Source organism: Prosopis cineraria, unplaced genomic scaffold, assembly GCF_029017545.1.
Source record: "Prosopis cineraria cultivar Desert tree isolate PC_DT_omini unplaced genomic scaffold, ASM2901754v1 PC2, whole genome shotgun sequence".
Taxonomy (NCBI): domain Eukaryota; kingdom Viridiplantae; phylum Streptophyta; class Magnoliopsida; order Fabales; family Fabaceae; genus Prosopis; species Prosopis cineraria.
The window spans coordinates 6,288,659-6,307,391 of NW_026555333.1; the positions used below are offsets into that span (position 1 = coordinate 6,288,659).

General features: G+C 30.5%; 1 protein-coding gene and 1 long non-coding RNA gene across 2 annotated transcripts; both read right to left on the reverse strand.

Annotated features, from left to right (window-relative positions):
• Positions 1-2,720: 2,720 nt before the first annotated feature.
• On the reverse strand, positions 2,721-4,053 carry LOC129302033 (basic leucine zipper 9-like). Its single transcript, XM_054940695.1, has 3 exons — positions 3,978-4,053; positions 3,695-3,813; positions 2,721-3,252 (listed from the first exon to the last, which is right to left on the reverse strand). The coding sequence occupies exons 1-3, from the start codon at positions 4,051-4,053 to the stop codon at positions 3,019-3,021; spliced, it is 429 nt and encodes a 142-aa protein (XP_054796670.1). The 3' UTR covers positions 2,721-3,018.
• Positions 4,054-4,148: 95 nt separating this feature from the next.
• LOC129303444 (uncharacterized) lies at positions 4,149-4,836 on the reverse strand. Its single transcript, XR_008591491.1, has 2 exons — positions 4,732-4,836; positions 4,149-4,290 (listed from the first exon to the last, which is right to left on the reverse strand). It is a non-coding gene; the product is annotated as an uncharacterized LOC129303444 (long non-coding RNA).
• Between the last annotated feature and the right edge of the window lie 13,897 nt (positions 4,837-18,733).

Below are 18,733 nucleotides of genomic sequence, written 5' to 3' on the forward strand. Positions count from 1 at the left end.
TTATAAAATTGTGATTTTATGATATTTAGGAGCGATATAAAAAATTAAATTAGAAGTGTTAAAGAGAGAATTGCAAAATTATATTTAAAAATAAAGTTATTTACCTCAACACCATTAGATTATAATATAATGGTTAGTATCCTTCAACTGAACCTCATCTAAGATTAAGGGAGCTTAATTAATTGTCCAAAATCCTAAAGAACATGCGATGTGACCAAAGCAATGGAGGCATAATTTTTTGGTCCCGAGGAGAAGAAAGCAACAGATATATCATAAATCATCTACGTCCTCTTATTTCATTTATATTTATACCTTTATTTATTCACGTGAATATCAATAACTTTCAAATGATAAATAATATGACTTAATTTTAAATTTATATATTAGCAACAGCTAATATAAAATAAAATCAATATTACATTGTGTAACTCAGGAAGGATTCGCCTTGTTATTTATTTTTACTTTAATCTTTTACTCTTGACGGTAATTTTTTCAATCTTATCCTTAATTTATTTTATTTTACATTTTGAATTGTAGTTTATTTCAATCTCATCCTTAATTTTTATTTTATGTTTTATTCAGTCTTTTAATTTTATTTTCCTGCAATAGGTTTATTAATTTCTTAAAATTATTCAAACATTTTTTAAGCTATTATATTAAAATGCCAAGCTGAGGTTAAAGCACCACCTAATTAAGGAGACATGGATGCTTCTTCGTTTGGCTTCTCATTCGTCAAAGAAAAACAGTGTATTTAGGTTCTAGTCCTTATTTGTTTTCTAATTTTTAGTCGAAGCATCAATATAATTCCTTCTTACTACCGCCACATGTTTACCAATATATTTCGTTTCCTTGTTTTATATTTTTCACTTTCAATGGTTCGCGGAGGTAATTAACGCATGATTATTAAGCTTTTATCTCATCTTCACACTCTTGTTAATTAAATTTAGTTTTGTGGGAAATAAATGCAGAACATTTAAATTTAAATCAACGTTATTGCGAGTCGGTCCTTGATGACAGGTTGTCAGATCTTTTTTTTTTTTTAACCTTAGGTTGTCAGGTCCTTTGACCTTCGTGTAGTAGGAAAATGATGGAGATTGACTATTTAGCAGATTAATAAGATGAATTTTGACTATGACTAATTCCAAAGCTGGGGTTCGAGATAATCCTGACAAAAATGTAGCCTAGCGGACTTTATATTCAAAGACTTGACTACGTTTTATATTTTTTATATTTCCCCTTTATTCATTAAGCCACGAAAACGTGCATCCATGTGACAGGGGAGAAGATAAAAGAAAAGGAAAATATTCCTCCAATTTCGTATAGGTGTTATTTGATGTCATTTTTTTGCTCCACATTTCTGACTGGAATTAAAGCGATTTTCATCTTTTCTTCGTATCAATGGATCAGATAAATGAAATAAGTTCATGATAGTATTAATTAAAGATAGTTTCAGTAACGCAGCGGCGAGCACTGCTGCCAAGAAAGATTCTCAAGACAGGCGATTGTGTATTACAACAATATGTTTTTATTTGAATGTTGAAAAAATTAGTCTTTTAATTTTTTAATTTTTAATTTAAATTAATTCTTCAATTATAATTCATTGTAATTTAATCTTTTAATTATGAGTCGTTACAATTTAATTTTTTAATTTTTATCTCATTTATAATTCGATTCTTATTTTTTAATTTTTTTAAATTTTTTATCAAGTAAAAGGAATAAAGAGAACATTCATATTTTATCTAAAATACCTTTTTTTTACTTTTTGATGTGAGAATTAAATTAACATAAAAAATAAAGCTAACAAAAGCTGAGAGATTAGATTAAAAGTGAGTTAAAAATTAAAAAACTAAATCAAAAATAAATTATAATTAAAGAATTAAGTTATAAATAAATTAAAAATTAAAGAATTAAAAAATTAATTTATTTTTGAATGTTTTACCTGTTTACAATATACCATATAGGCATATGTAAGTCTATCCTCCATATCTATCTGTTTTTTTTAAAAAAAAAATTGTCTGGATTGATTGTATTTATCGAAGAAGAAGATATTTGATTGACCTCGATCACCATCCAACTTCTTGTACTGACATCCCTATTTCACCGTCTTTTAATTTTTCTCTCTTAACTTTCCCCATGTTGCGGAGTTCTTCTGTATACCTTGATATAATTTATGCTTCCTCTCTTGCCGCTTCCCTAAAGAATAGTATAATGTCGCCAAACAATGCAAGTGAAAAACGATCTATATCATCTTTCTTTTTCTTACAAAAAGGGAGGCCAAGTATGAACTGGTAGTTGGTACACCTCCTAAAACATGTTTCTCCTCCTTCACATAACGTAGTTTACCAATGCGTTACATTGGTTTTTTTTTTATTTTTTTATTACATCAACAGAATTTGACTTCGTCAGGAGGTTTTGCTGGCTATCATTCTGGAATACTAATTTCGTAAAATTGTGCATTCCATTGTCATTATCAGTGAGCACATTAAGGCACACGCCGAACTCGAAACAACATAAAGATATAATATCTATTGTACGATGCCTAAATAATAGCTGCCCACATACACTAGAGCCAAGCCTAGCCACGGAAAAGAGAGGAGGTTCTTTTAATACAGAACGAAATACAAGGGAAAAGAAAAGACGCTTTTGCTGATGGAATGGACGGGCATGCATGAAGAGTAGGGAGCAACAATATCAATCAAATTATACAACTTTTAGACCGATTGAGTTTACTCAGATATAAGTAAATTAATAAGTCAATCATAAGTAAGTAGCGGATCGTTCTCAATAAAAAGCAAATTAAACCCCAGTTTTACCATTCAAGACAGATTAACTCGATCTACTACTAATTTTTACAGTAGACCAAATCTACCATTCAACTTTCCAATCTACATGTCTACTTGACTAGACAAGACATCCTATAACGACACAGATGCTGCAACCTACAAGTGTAGTACTGGACCCAAACACCATCAGTCACACAGCTCGCAGTATCACTCAAGACTCCAGGGTTTGAAATTGTTACAGGTGATATATATCAAGGTCCTCAAGTCCAAGGGCTGAGTTCTGAGCACCAACCGTCATGGCGGCAGAATACGAGGCATCGTTTCCATGGGAAGTGATGGTCGGAGACACGTGTGCCATTCGGGGCAGGTTATGTGGGTTCAGGCGGTGACTCTGAGCCCGAAGAAGCTGGCTGTTCAAAGTGGTTAAAGAACCGCGACCACGAGCCACGATATCTTCAGCCAACTTCACCTAAAATTAGATACACCACACACATATTTCCTTAGCAACAATTAATGAATGTTGATTTATATATATTCGCTTGCTGAACATACTGGGATCCTTTCTTCCCCTTTCTCCTTTCTCATTCTTCTGAAACAGGGAAGACAAGGTAGCCAAGAGCCTAAATATATATCAGCTTGACTCTAACTGTTTGGCTTATCCTAGTTAGGAAGAACAATATTAATTACCAAGCAGAATTTCGTCGGTGAAAAGATATCTCGTATAGCTATCTTTAAGTCTAACCTTAGAGCCTATTTTCCGATTCCTACTTTATTTTCTTGGAACCTAATTGTTATTTTTCTTTGTTTTTCTCCCAAACAGTAATTCAGTAACTTTCGGCTTTAGATGATCATATATTAAAATTAGTTTATCTCCCAATGATTGATCGTGATATACTGTGCATTAACATTACCTTAGCTCTCAAGGCTTCCACGCCTGATTTCAGCACTCGGTTATCAGTATCAGCCTCACGATAATGTTGATCAGCATCTATAAGCTGCTTGGATAGAGTTGCATTTTCCACTTTAGTTGCTCAACCTGAAAAAGCAAAAAAGTTCAAAATTTCTTAAAGGAAGTTGGAATACTAGGTAAAATTAATGCAGACGCAAAGAAAATATGACTTCCGATCATTCGAATATCTTACCGGGGGCAATAATTCTTGTTATATAAATAAAGACCAATATTCAATCAAATACCTCGAACTCCCCAAAAATTCGTTACCTGTGACTCAAGGCCAGCCAAATGCGCTTGTTTTCTTTTTCTCGATCTCATTGCAGAGTCTCGATTAGATTTCTTCCTGAGACGATGATAACACGTTAATAAAGGGGGAGGATGAAGTTGTGACCTGTTTGGAGTGTTTCAATATACCTTCTGTCCCGCTTATCATCAGTGTAACCCATGATCTGTTCAAACCTGTTTCGTCATCCTCGTCAGACTGCTCACCACTTGAAGCTCCTTTCGCTTGATTATCTCTTGGGTTTGGTTTATTAGCTGACATAGGGCTTCCAACTGGCAAGTAGCGTTCAAGGAATCACAACGTATGTGGATAGCATTACCGGTATCACAAATAGATGACTAACACTCAGGTATATATGTTTGTCATGATAGAATGAATAATAAATTAAAAGAATGGGAATGAAAATGAGAATTGGAATGCACGCATGGCTTATATATGATCTTATTTAGCATATCTGAATTAAGATGAAAATATCATGTGTTACTATGTTTGATATAGTAGAAATATGATAGGAATGGGAAAGGTACAATAACAATTTACCGTATTGTATCCTAGAGCTATAGTACATTATTTCTTCTCTTTTTAATGGAATGATCTGGTGGGGTTTTAATGGAAAAAGGAATTAATTTCAAGTGAACCAAACATGATATATAGAATTAGTACTATACACTTTCTCCATCTCCCTTGCCTTCAAATCCTTAAGCCAAACGTACCGTCAGTGATGGTAGAAATGGGAGAACGACTGGGTGTGATGCTCTGGGCCCAGGGAATGCTATCTTCTAATCCACCACAGTGAGAAAATTCACTCGCGGTTTCCTGCAGGAAGTCTGGATAATTGAGCTGGAATTCTTAATTAAAATTCAATATTTAATTCAATCATCAAGTAAAATCTAATTACATGACAGATGACCAAAAAATTACTAAAAAAATATAAATACAAATACTAATAATCACTTGATGCTATTGTTATATTGAGATTCCGCTTCGTTTGTTTAAGCCATGGGATCCGATTTAACATGTTTCGGTTTATAATTGATGAGGTTGGCTGCAGATTAGTTAAGAGGATACCTTTAATTTGTATCAAAGCTAGGTGATCAAGACAATTATTTTCATACATTTTTTTTGTCATTACTGGCCAAAAGAATATTCTCTCACTTATTCATAGAAAAAATATTGGAAAAATTGCCTTTTCTATGATATATCAGGCGGAATATAATCAATGGATTTTTATTTTTTTTTTTCATGGTTCTTATGCATTTTTTAATATATAACGTAAAAATTCTAAGAAGCCATGCTATTTATAAATTTGCCCGAATAGAATGTATTTTAAAAAAGAAAAAATTTATATGATTAAATTTATATATTAAGATATTTATTTTCAATTAAATTGAAACATGTGTATTTTCTATAGATTAACAAATTTTTATTGCTAATATTATCAATATATTAAAATTTATCTGTCTTTAGTTGATTCGATAAAATTTATTAAGTATATGAGACTTAATATTTAAATCTTATCCTTTTAAAAAAAATGGTTTAAGTTTGGATGCATTTGTTCAGTGCATCTGAGAATGAAGTAGGGAACTTATAGTGTCACTTTGGGCTAAAAAATTTAGATCACGATAGCAGGAAAGGCCGAAGTGTGAATAAATCCAAAGAAGAGGGCGAAGAAATAAAACTTGATCACAATGACAAAATTAACCCTCTGCAGTGATCTAAATTATCGGCAACAGGGCAAGCAAGAAAATAGCAAAATAAAACTTCCACTAAGCCGTACAACAGGTCAGGCCTCGTTAACAAGCCAATTACAAAAACTCCTATTGATGGGGCCATTTTTTTTTTTACCCCCTTTAGAAAAATGTGAACGAATTTCCACTGCCAAAAGGGTATTAGCAATTTAGTATGCCCGACTTAGTAATAATCATTCAAGAAAAAATAACTGCTTTTTTAACATCATATATCGGGGTCCCACAGATCACTTTTAAAGAAGGCTGTTACAGGGACAACAATAATTACAATCGCACAACTACTTACGAATTTTTTTTCACATAACATTTAAAATGTCTAGAATAAAAGTATTATTACTTTTTTTTTGGGGTAAAAATGAGCATTCGGAATAGATTTTTACTCAGATTTCTCCTGTAGAGAAAAAAAGTAAAGACAGACAATACATGTGTCCGCGTCCGTGAGGTTATGTTTTGCAAGGCCAGCAAAATTTGCACAGTAATTCATATTCAAATTTCATATATATCATGATGATTATTATGATTTTAGTGACAATATACTAGCACTATACAAGCTGCCAATTTAAGCACGGTCACGAAGAAAGTGTGCTAGATGCGAGGCTGCCACGTCCCAAGCTAGCGATTGAAACCGCTTGGTGACGTGGCAAAAATGGCTCCAACGTGGTTCCCGTGCGAAGAATGCATCCGCGTCATCCCCCCGGTTTCACGTCCTCGTCGTTCACGGATCCATTAGTCATTCCTGATAATGTCGCCAACGCCATAAACTCATCCAGATCCATCTCTGACGAGATCCTGTCAAAGTCGCAGAGGCCGCCGCCAGCGGGGTACATGGACGACGCAGTAACAGATTGAATCGAAGGACACGTAGTCATGACAACGGCCGGTTTTTGCTCCATCTGGCCGGAATAACGCAGAACAGCAAGAGAGGGAGATTGGGAGTGGGGGGAAAGGGGAATGATAGAATGAACTGAAGGGGCATAAATAGGAACGAAGAGCTGCTGTAAGCACGTGAGCGGAAAATCTTTTTTTTTTTTAAGAAAAAAAAATATTATAGTTGGACAGCACATGAAGTGAAAAGCACCAAAAAGTTTTTGACGACGTGAAATCTCTAAATTATCCTTGTTTATCACCTCGAATGATGATAGTGAACCAGGGAGACGTGTTAATAAATGAGGAGCTTTCCGAAAAGCTACTCGAATGCTCAATTTATAAAAGCGTCATGATCTTGAGGTGTTTTGGGCTTTTTATTCCCGTAATTCTACTTGAAAAAGGGTATCTTTAGAAAAATAAAATATAATGTAAATCCTAAAATAAGCTTTCTTTTTCTTCTTTTTTCCTCAATACGATGCCACGGAGGTTCCGTGCGAGTGATGCGAAAATCACCACAACAAAAAGAAATATAAATGATGATTATTTTTGTTTATAAATAATAATTGGCCTATCATTTAAAGTTTTCTCCCGATAGTTATATCCCTATCATATATATACTTAATTATATGTGACAATCAAATATTCCCGTCATATAAGGATTCTTTCATTCATTTTAATCATTCTGAATGGATAAAAGAATATATGATGGTTATTGTAAAGAACTACCATATAATATATAAAAAATGATAATCATTTAAATAACTGTCACTTTTTAATTTTTTTTTTTTGGTTTGTATGTAGGGGGTTGTTTGTATAGCAATTCAATTATGCAAAATTTATATCCAAACAATAATAATAGCATTTTCAAACAATAACAATACCAATTGAACTTAGATTAAAATCAACTTAAAATAAAATAAAAAATAGAATTCATTAAAAGTAGGGAAAAGATTCTAACAATTGCCAAGAAGTTCCACAAAATGTAAAAATAAATTCAAAATTAAATTTATTAACATTTGCTCAGTTGTAAAGTTCTCGTTCACATTCTATTTGCAAAAGATCAAATAAAAACAATTTAGTTAAATAATAAATATCTTATTAAATATGAATAAATTCATCAATTCAAAATCTTCATCCAAGAAAGCAATAACTAAACAGCACATGTTTATGTTTGGTAGCTTAGGAGATGAGAACATGGGACAAATCTTGAAGAAAACGGGCAGCCAAGTTAAAGTTGCTTTTTTTTTTACAGTCCTTTACTCATAAAAATCATGAAAATTATATAGTCATTAGTATTATTCAAACCTTATACCTTCTCTTTTTGAATGTATGACATGCTTTGTTCTAGATCTGAGTGAACAGACAATGAAAAACATTAAATTGGCTAGAATTTCAAATGGACTCGGCAGATTTTGATGAACAACAACAAAATCATGTTGAAATATGGGTGAACAGATTGGGTGAGACAATGCAGAAAAAGAAAGAAAACTATTAACACAAGTTGAAAATAAAAATGAAAGAAAAAATAGAGCATTAAAAAAGAAGCATATATGATGGGCTTTTAAAAATCCCTGTCATATATAGTTATGAGGGAATAAATGATGGGTATTTGAATGCCTATTATTTATTTAAATAAATGACGGATATTTGAAACACTTATCATTTATTATACTTTAAACACCTATCATTTAAAATTTAATTTTTTTAAAAAAATTAAACTTTAAATGACGGGCATTTCAAATACCTGTCATTTATTATGAAAACTTTAAATGATAGTTATTTGAAATACTTGTCATTTAAAATTTACTTTTTTTATTTTTAAAAAAAATTAGATTTGAATCTTTATATGATGAGTGTTTCAAACACTTGTCATTTATTGTGAAGACTTTAAACGATGATTTTTTGAAACACCCATCATTTAAAGTTTAATTATTTTGATTTAAAAAAAAGATTTAAAACTATATATGACAGGTTTTTTAAACTCTCATAATTTATTTTAAAATAATAAATGATGGGTATTTTAAACACATGCATTTATTTTCTAACTATCACCCACCTCACCTTTTGTATGACATATTTTTTTTTAACTATCATTTTTTTTTTGCATCTTACATCTAGATTTTTGTAGTAGTGAATCATATCATTTAGATTTCATGCATGAGGGATATGCATGCATTTTGAAAGGGAATAATTAAAAATAATAAGATTTAATTTTTTTCGATCAAAAGATTTAAATTTTCTTGAACGGCCTGATGAACAAGCATATTAGTATATCCATAATTACCTTTCTTGAATATGTGATTGAAGGTGATAGTCTAAATTTTCATAACAAAATCTTTAACTTTCTTCATGGTTTCTAGGAGGTGACAATCATAATTAAAGAGCTTCCCTAATGAAAAGAAAAAAATGCTTGTGTTAACTTTTTGTATTTTCTCACGAAAAAAATCAATATATAACGAAACAACATCGAATCAAATTAAAACTAATAGCAGGAGTTGTTGCATTTCTCAACATGTCCATGAAGCAATGAAACATTGAGATTGGATGGATAAATAAGTAAATTATTTTTTGAACTTTAAATTAAGTTCAGTAACACTATAAATCCTGAACTCATTTATCATAAAAATTGTTTCCCACAACTTTTAAACCCTTAATATTAATAAAAGTTAACTTTGACTATTAATTGATCAAAAAATAATAAAAAATGACATCAAAAATTATAAGAAGTGATAAAAAAATTAGATATTTTTTTGGATCATTGTCTATAATTTTTGAGTCTTTTATTATAATTTATTATTCTTTTCTGTTATTTTGTAATCAATTAACAGACAAAATTAACTTTTATTAATAATAGGAGTCGGAATACATCATTTACAAAAGTGGAGAGAACAATTTGTATGTAAATGAGTTCAAAGTTTGTGATGCTACTTGACCTAAACTTCAAAAAGTAATTTGCTCGTTTATTCAAACTAAATTGATAAGGACATGAATTAATTTTGAACCTCATGATAATTAAACTAGGCAAACAAAAAAAGTTCGAAACTTCTATAAATAGAACTAATAGTCTAATAGCGATGATTTAAGCCAACAGCATTATCAACGTGGCAGCATAATTTTGTCCACTGACGATGCTTGAATTGAAAATATAAGATATAACTCATTAACTGTACGCATAGTATAGTTATCATTATTTAGATAATGCCACGAGTATTATTTGTTTTCCCCCAACATTATTTGGATTTGGTACCTGTTTTTAATATAGGTACTGAATGCTTGTCACATTGAGCCATTGAAATATAGACCAATGGTTTTGATAAAACTATTCATTCATTAATAATCTTTAATAGAGTATAAATTTAAAATTATTAATATAGATTTCAATGGCTCAAATGGGATTGGCACTCAATGCCTATATTAGAGACAAGTATTGAATCAAAATCCTCAATGTTTACCTGTAACATGAAATATATATAACTTTATGGACATGAATAATGCTATCTACTTATCAAAATTTGCATAACCACGAAATAACACATTTAATTTGAAAAACAAATCCAGAAAAGAACCGGGACCCATGCATCAAAAGTGGAATCATTAATGAAAGATTGGATTTAAATTATCTAGCATTGATAGATTTTCATGAAGTTTTTTCTTTTAAGGAAAAATATAGAAGATTTTATATTTTATAAACTTTACATAAATTCACTAACCCCACCTCCAAAAGATTTAAATCCGGGAAGATTAGCGTTCCAAAAATGATGACATTGGATAAAGTATCACCAACTAAGTTTCAACTTTATTAACTCATTAAGCTCCTATTTGCTTACTTTGAATGAATGAAATGAAATTGATTAAAAAAATAAAGATAAAAATAAGATGCTCAAAGAGGATAGGTGAGCACATTCATAAAAAAAATGATAATTTAGTTCATAAAATTAAAATCATAATTTATAAGTTTTTTAAGAGTATGATAATTTTTACATTTTTAATATAAATTAATAACCCTTATCACGACTATCATGGGTGGAAGGATGATTTAATTATTCTTATATTGATTTTTTTAATCTATTTCATTATATTTCATTCTATTAATCAAATGAGACCTAAGTTGTAGAAAGTCATTGTGCCCATTCAAATATTGCTAGGCTATTGGCCCCGTGAGTTCTCTATAAAAGACAACTTTCTCCTTCCACCTTTAATCACTTGTCCATTCAATCTAACTTCATTGTATTAAAAAAATTAATGTTTAAAGATTTAAAGATGTTGATGGGTCTATTGTTTGTTGTAGGTGTACATTGGAGGAGGAGTCCTATTTGCATGTATTCAGGGATTTTTCTTATGCACATAGTGTGTGAAAGCAACTGATAAGAGGTATATATTTTACTAATTTTTTTTTGTTTAGATTTGCATGATTGGTTTCAAAAGAATTTAGGAGGTAGTCTAAGGGGAGATGCGGGTAATTTGAATTTGATATTTGGGGTGGTTGTATGGTTCATGTAATCTTAAAGAAATAAAATGATGCTTGATAATAGCGTTGATTCCTTCAAGATTTCTGTTGAGTATTTTGAAATATGTGGATAGGATTATGAAGGTTTATGATGTGGATGAAAATGCATGTCTAAAGAGATGGGAGGATATTAGGTGGTGGCCACCCGAAGATGGATGGTTGAAGCTAAATATTAATGGTGCTGCTAACGGTTACCCTGGTGATGCTAGTTGTGGAGGAGTAATAAGGGAAGTCAATGGTGAATGGAGAGGTTTCATTAATAGAGTGGATAGGTGTATAGCTTTGCAGGTGAAGTTATGAGAAGTATGGTCTGGTTTTCTCACGCGACAAAAATTGGGTGTGAGGAAATTATAATTGAATTTGACTTTATTGCAGTTGTGAATATGCCATAACAGTTGCTATCATGTTCTTGTGTGTAGAGAATATAGTCCTTCATCAAATACAAAATATGATTGATGATAGCTAGAATATATAAGTGGTATATACTTATAGAGAAGGAAATTTTAGTGTTAACTAACTAACTAATTGGAGTTTATTACAGAAATATGGATTACAAATTTTGATTGAGCCTTTTGAAGGTTCGCTTGGTTTACTGTATAGGGATAAATTGAGCTTGACTTACCTATGGTTGATTTCGGTATAATTTTGTTTGGGCTTTGCCCCATTGTGTACCAAAAATGAAATGTTACTCTTTGAATGTGAGAATTTAAATTTGAATCAAATTTTTATTTAAATATATACAAAATAATGATTTTTTAGATCTTGGTTATTTGAGTTTTTCTTTATTTCAACTCTTTTGTTTTATTCGCAATTTTATTATCAATACCCTTGCTAGTCTTATTAATTGTTATATATCACTCTCATCTTTTACCAATTGAATTGTAGAGAGAAATTGTTGCTTTTAATTTTTTATTCCTGCTTCGAATCTCGACCTGTCTCTTGCATACCTTTAAATTTTTTTATAAAAGATTTTAAATATTTGAATATTAAATATGAGATTTTGAATGTAAAATTTAAATTTAAACATCTCAATCCAAGCGTTAGCTACCCAAATGTATTTGTATTCCACTAAAGAAATTAATGACAATATTTTTAATAAATTACTCCCTCCATTTAAAAATATAAGACATTTTTTGAGAAGTTAATGTTCAAAAATGTAAGACATTTTTAGTATTTTGAAGTGTAATCATTATCTTTTTTTTTCAAAAGTGCTCCTATTGATAATGACTTTATATTTATTATAGGATATTTAATAGGGATAAATATAAAAGATAGGGTTAGTTTGAAAGTAGGTAACTATTTTATTGAGGGTGAGATTCAGTTAAAAATGCCTTATATTTTTGAATGAAAAGAGTAAATATTATATTTATTTCACTCAAGAGTTCAATCAGAAAGATGTAAAATCTTTTAAACAAATAGAAAAATAGTAATCAATGATCGCTAAAGGAAATTTATATCCATCAAAGATGAATTATTGTCAATACCCGATGAAAAATAAGCCCGAATAAATTATTGTTAATTTAGAATGATTTGTTATCAAAACCTAAACAAATTCTTGCTGAATGAATCATAATAACAAATACTCATTTGCATTTAAATAATAAGTGATCATTGATTGATATTTTTCCTAAAAAAATAAAGATTATAACCAATTTTTTAAAAATTAAATATAAATTAACTAACAATGACTTTTATCATGATTCAAAGAGAATATCATTATTTTCTTCATGTAAGAATATAAATGGTCTAATTTGTCATGTCTTAATTAAGTAGAAAATAACAAGGTATTGCTTTTGCTATTGGTTTATAAAGCCACAATTTCTTTTCCTTTTATTGGACAAGAATAAAGCCGCAATCTCAATTGAAGCTTTTAGATGAAAAGTTATGTCAATAAATAAATAAAAAGTAATTTTTATTTATTACTTCATACAAGCACTTTTAGATCAGTAATAAGCGGGTGTTATATCAAAGAGTACCGATTAATTAGGTTACAATCTTTAATAACATATCACATAGAGTTTGGTACAAGTTACAATGTTCGTACCTCATTTTTGCTATAGATTTCAGATTGTACATTGATTATGAGAATAATTAAACGGATCGCATATACATTGGTTTACTATAACCAGGATTTGGAACATGGTGTATTCAACTTTGGAGTTCAAAAATCGTACAGGCAATAAATATAAAATCAATGATAATAAAATTGTTCTTGTAAACATTTTCGCATGATTTTTCCACTTAAGGTGCTGATGACAAAAACACACACATGTAGCGGATGATGACTAGATATATGCACTAATTGAGGGCTGATAAAGACAATGCCTTAATTGTAAGTTAAAAAAAAATTAAAATAGTTGGAATGTGAATCCGGTGAGGAAAAGATAAGGGTATATCCATTGCACTTAAAATATTCTATATATTATATAAAATGAATGATAAATAAATAAAGGAAAAGTTGACTTACTGAATAAGACCACTATATATGATGTAAAATTTAAGCACAATCCAAACACGTAATGGCGAGAGCAATGCTCTGTTTAAGGAAAAAGAAAAGTGACCGAACTCATTACGTGATCGTGTTTCATTGAAGAGAGAAAATAAAGAGAAATAAAGAACAATAAATACCATATGGTGAACACGTGTAATGGCAGGTCAATAATTTAAAAAGGCATGGGTTAAAGATGAATATAATTTTCGTATAATACGGCAATCATGGAATTAGAAAAAGAGATATACTGGCAGTGACCAGCAGACAAAGTAGAGGGTGGTGCAAGGCAACAGTACTTTTTAACTTTTTGAAAAGCCTCTTGGACTGGCACTGCAGCGGAGGCATGCAATTCCCAAGTGGGTTTCTTAAGGTGGAAGTTCTATTCAACTCCAATTCTTCACTCCCATTTGATTGGGACAGCCACTTAGACATTACATATTCCTCTCTTTCGTTTCATTTATAGAATAGAAAAAATGATTTTTTTTATCTTATTTATAAATAACTTATTAAATTTTTATCATAAATTTTTATTTACCTTTCCTTAAATGTTAAAAAAAAATGTTTTAAAGTATATATATTTAATAAGATAAAATTAAAAAATTATTAAATTTTTAAATATAGTTGACGAGTTTTAAGTTTTTCCTTGATTTCGATGGAACATGTAAAAAGTGATTTATAAATAGAATCAGGAAAATATATGCATATATATATACACATACACGTATAATGGTAATTAGGTTAGAAATAGCATATTAATACTCTCTTTATTGTTATTTATAAATTATTTTCATTATTTTTATAGGAACCAAGAAAAACTTCAAATATCATAACTTTGTCTAGAAATTTAACGAATTTTTAATTTTACCACTATCAAATATACATATTTTGAAAATAAAATATTATAGTACTTAATAGGCTCCCTAACATTTAATAGGGGTAAAAGGATGAAAATAATAAAACAATGATTATTGAGGAGTTATATAAATAGGACTAAAATAAATATTATCTTTATCATATAAATAGGATCAAATGAACAATAATTAGGCCCTCGATAATTTTTTAAGAATTAAATTATAAATTTTAATTCAAATATTTGCGTATTTAGGAATTTTAATTACGAAGAAGATATTTAAATTTTTAATTTTTAATTGAAATTTTTGTTTGCAGTTGCCTAAATCGATATTCATAACTAATTGTTCAAAAAATCTTATAAGAGACCTAACTGGTATTTTAATCTCTTGAGAGTCTAATAATGTCACCCCCCCCCCCCCCCAAAGTTTTTTGTTGGTGACATGTTAGATGGACGTGCTTCTGGTGCGCATCTTCATGTAGCTCTCTCTCTCTGTTTTTTTTTAATATAAAATTTATCCAAAAAAGGAGATGTACTAATTAATGTATGAGATGTAACAAGATGTGTTTGATGTGTCAACAAACACATACAAATAGATGCATGAATTGAAGATGTGCACATAAAAGGAACGAAGGATACGGGTATGATTAAAAGAATGGGGCTTGGCAAGAGAGGGGGGGATTAAGAATCGGACATTAACCATTTGTTTAAAGATTTAGATTTTCTTAATGTTGGCCAGTTTATTTATAAGTGGAGATTAATTAATAAACTTAACTTTAAAAAATGAAATTTTTATTCAAATTAAAAAGAAAATAAGCGAAGGGTGGGTATGTAAAAGCTCTTAATCATTTAAATTAAATTAATTGTTACCAATAACAATCACAGAACCCAGATTGGAGATAGCAATGCTCGACGTGTAAGAACTTTTTTCATGGATGCATATGTTATTACTTCCATTTTTTTTTGGATAAAGAAAAGATTAGGAGATAACATTTCCACGACCTTACAAATTAAATTCTTATTAGCTGAATCAATATTTGTTAATTGTTACTACCAATGTTATTGTAAACCAAAGAGTAGGGGCTTGAAACAAGTGATAGAAAAACTCCTCACCGACAAAGGAAAAAGAAAAAAGGGAAAGCGAGAGGGAGAAAAGCAACTCAACTGATAAAAATGGTTATTAGATGAAAAGAAATTAAAACCGGCATTGCTTAGCAGCTAAGTTGCAGCCATGAACTTCCTTATATTCATATGCCCCCTTGGGTAATTTGCTTATGTATTCAGCCAATTAATTTATGTCACGTTTTCTTATTAAAATAAAATGAAATAAAATGAATTAAAAAAATACAGATAAAAAGAAGATGATAAAAGGAGATAGGTGAATAGGTTCACAAGAGGAAGGGATAATTTAGGTCATGTGATTGAGAATAATAATTCATAAAATTTTTAGAGCATGTGATGATTTTTACATGTGTAATATATATTAAGGAGTTTTATATTATGCTTATCATGGGAAGAAAGGTGATTTAATTTATTTTTTTTTATTTTTTTAATCCATGTCATTTCATAATTCTATTCTGGTAAGTAAATGTGTAGATATTATGGTTTCTTTTTAACTTGTTGCTTTGATGTCAAACTGGGTAGACCATAGATTAAGAGGCTCAAAAGGAAGTTCACCAAACCATGACCATCTCATCCTTTTCCCTTGTTCACGACACGAATAATAATAAGCTACGATGACTTTATCAAAGAGTAAAGATACTAATTATTTTAGAAAGCTTTAGAATTGCACGCAATTATCTCTCCACTTTAAAGGAAGTGTCCTGCAAAGGAAAAGGAGGCATGTGAACAAGCATTGCCTGTAAGGCTATAGTTTCATATCATAAGTATCCGATCCCATTAATCTTTAATAAGACGAGAGTCTGAAATTGGAAAAGGCATCAAAGTCTTTTTTTTTTTTTGTTCAATTCTTCTATATTTGTGTGTGTGTGTGTGTGTGTGTGTAAAAGCCTACAAATACAGTTAAAAAGGAAATCAAATTCCTAGCATCAACATTTGAAATACCAAATTTACAACAATTCACACTACACATGGATATAACAAATAGCTTGACTTAATTACATCAAATACAGAATGCATATGAAAAAAATAATCAAGACCAGATAGATTTAAAGAAAATTAGAAGTGTGATTTTTCCCAGCCTATATCTAAATAAAGGATGTAAGAATAACGGTAGGATGAATTCTACTTTTGCACAGAGAGAGAGAGAGAGAGAGAGAGAGAGAGATTACCCAATGAACTGAATGATATGATATAACTTTTTGTGGAAAGATTGAACATACGGAAGCGCGCAAATGGGCAAGTGGCTGTTGAACTATTAAAAGTGGGTTTCTTAAGGGTGAAGTTCTTCTGGCTAAAGGAAATGGGGCGATCCCACAGAAAGTTGAGAATATTCTGCACAAGTGCACATGCTAACCTGAAAAAAAAAATGAAAATAAGTAAGGATGTAAATTTATGTTTATTTTAATTTTTCTCAAAACTAACTCTCTTGTGCAAAATATTGCGAGGAATAAATTGATAAACATACTTAATCCGAGAATTTTGTTTAACGATGGTTAAAAAAATCATTGATTAAAAAAAAAATCCGGTGAGTGTGCTTTCTCCCTTTTCTCAAAGAAAAATTTTAATTTCTTTTACCTATTTTTCACAATAAAAATGTTTTCAGTATCACTCAGAAACAATTTATACTCTTAATAAAAATTTCTGGATAATTTATTTTTTAAATAATTTTAGCTTTAAAAATAAACTACTTCCCTCGAAGGCTACAGAACAATATAATAAAGGAAAAATCGCAACCAAAGACCTCTAGACAAACTTATTCACATGTAACAACCAATCAATTCTAATTTAGCTTTGCATCAGTCCTTGAGGTTGTAAGTGGAGTTAATTTTAATGATGAAAATCCATATGTTCCCCTGATGTTTAAAATAAAATAAAAACGAGCTCTGCTCCTCTATCCTCTTTCGATACACATTCAGTCTCCACCCTTGACACCCACACTCATCATCTCCAACCGCGCCCTGCTCTTCATTTCTTCAATCCAATGCTTGTCTTTCTATCACTGCACCAAAGAACATGGGAGACCTTTTATCTTCGTCATCGTCCTCAACAACAATAGACCCAGCGGACCTTCATTTTCTAGTTTTTTTTTTTTTTTTGCCCCTCTTTTCTTGTCCCGTCTTTCAGATTTCGTTTCCAATATCTCCCTCATGATTTCTCTAGAATGTTGAGCTTTCTATTGGCCTTAAGTTCTATTGAAAGTTGAAACTTTACTGTTGCAGATTGAAAGTGGATGACTCCCTCTAGATTTCTTCATTCATGTTGAAAAAAAACTTGAAACTTTACTGTTGAAAGTTGGAACTTTCAAATGAGAATTTGAGATGGTTAATCTTTTTTTTTTTTTAGGGTGTTGCTGTGTAATTGATTTTCCCTATGATAAACAAGATAGAAGTGCATCAACCGCGGAAAAGGAAAGATAGAAATACACTACAATCACAAGATCCCCCACCCCCCCCCCCCACCCCCCAAAATATAAATAACAGGAAGAAATGTTTATATGTCCGCCTTCATAGGATATCTTCCAAACAACATTTTGTAATAATTTCGAGAAATAAAAATTCAAAGGAGCCACTGACTAATGAACAAACATTCAAACCATATATATGACTACAATCTCAGAAACAAACAAACAAATAAATAAAAGGACTTCAGTCTAACAAATATCACACACCAATTTAAAATTTTGAATAAAATTAAAGTGAACCCCATACACTTGTACCAAACCTAAGATGAGCCATGCATTTATTGCTTGTAAATAATGTAACTTCCTACAACTTTTATATTGAGATATGTATGTATGTATGTATTGATATATTGATGATGATATTTTATTGACTAAGCGACTACAAGTCTTAATGCAAGTTATGCAACACACTAAAAATGAATGCACAAATCTCCGTTGCTATTTCACTCGATCCAGGCAAATCCCTCCTTAGGCGGATCATATAAAAGCAATGCAGGCAACACTCAGCGAGCGTAAGTTCAAGGTACTCAAAGGAGATCAGATTGAACAGGCCCAGGTATAAGTATAATGCAGGACCCGATCATGGCCGAATCAAGAAACAATGCAAAGTAAATATATATGTTGCTTCAAAATATGTATGTATGTATATATATATATATATCGTGGCAA

Bases quoted from the DNA above. Each gene is read 5' to 3' on its own strand.
- LOC129302033 (XM_054940695.1), bottom strand. From the start codon at position 4,053: ATGAGATCGAGAAAAAGAAAACAAGCGCATTTGGCTGGCCTTGAGTCA. The intron at 3,814-3,977 runs GTATTTGATTGA...TTTCAGGTTGAG, and splicing joins GAATTTTTGGGGAGTTCGAG to CAACTAAAGTGGAAAATGCA. The intron at 3,253-3,694 runs GTAATGTTAATG...ATCTAATTTTAG, and splicing joins TGGAAGCCTTGAGAGCTAAG to GTGAAGTTGGCTGAAGATAT.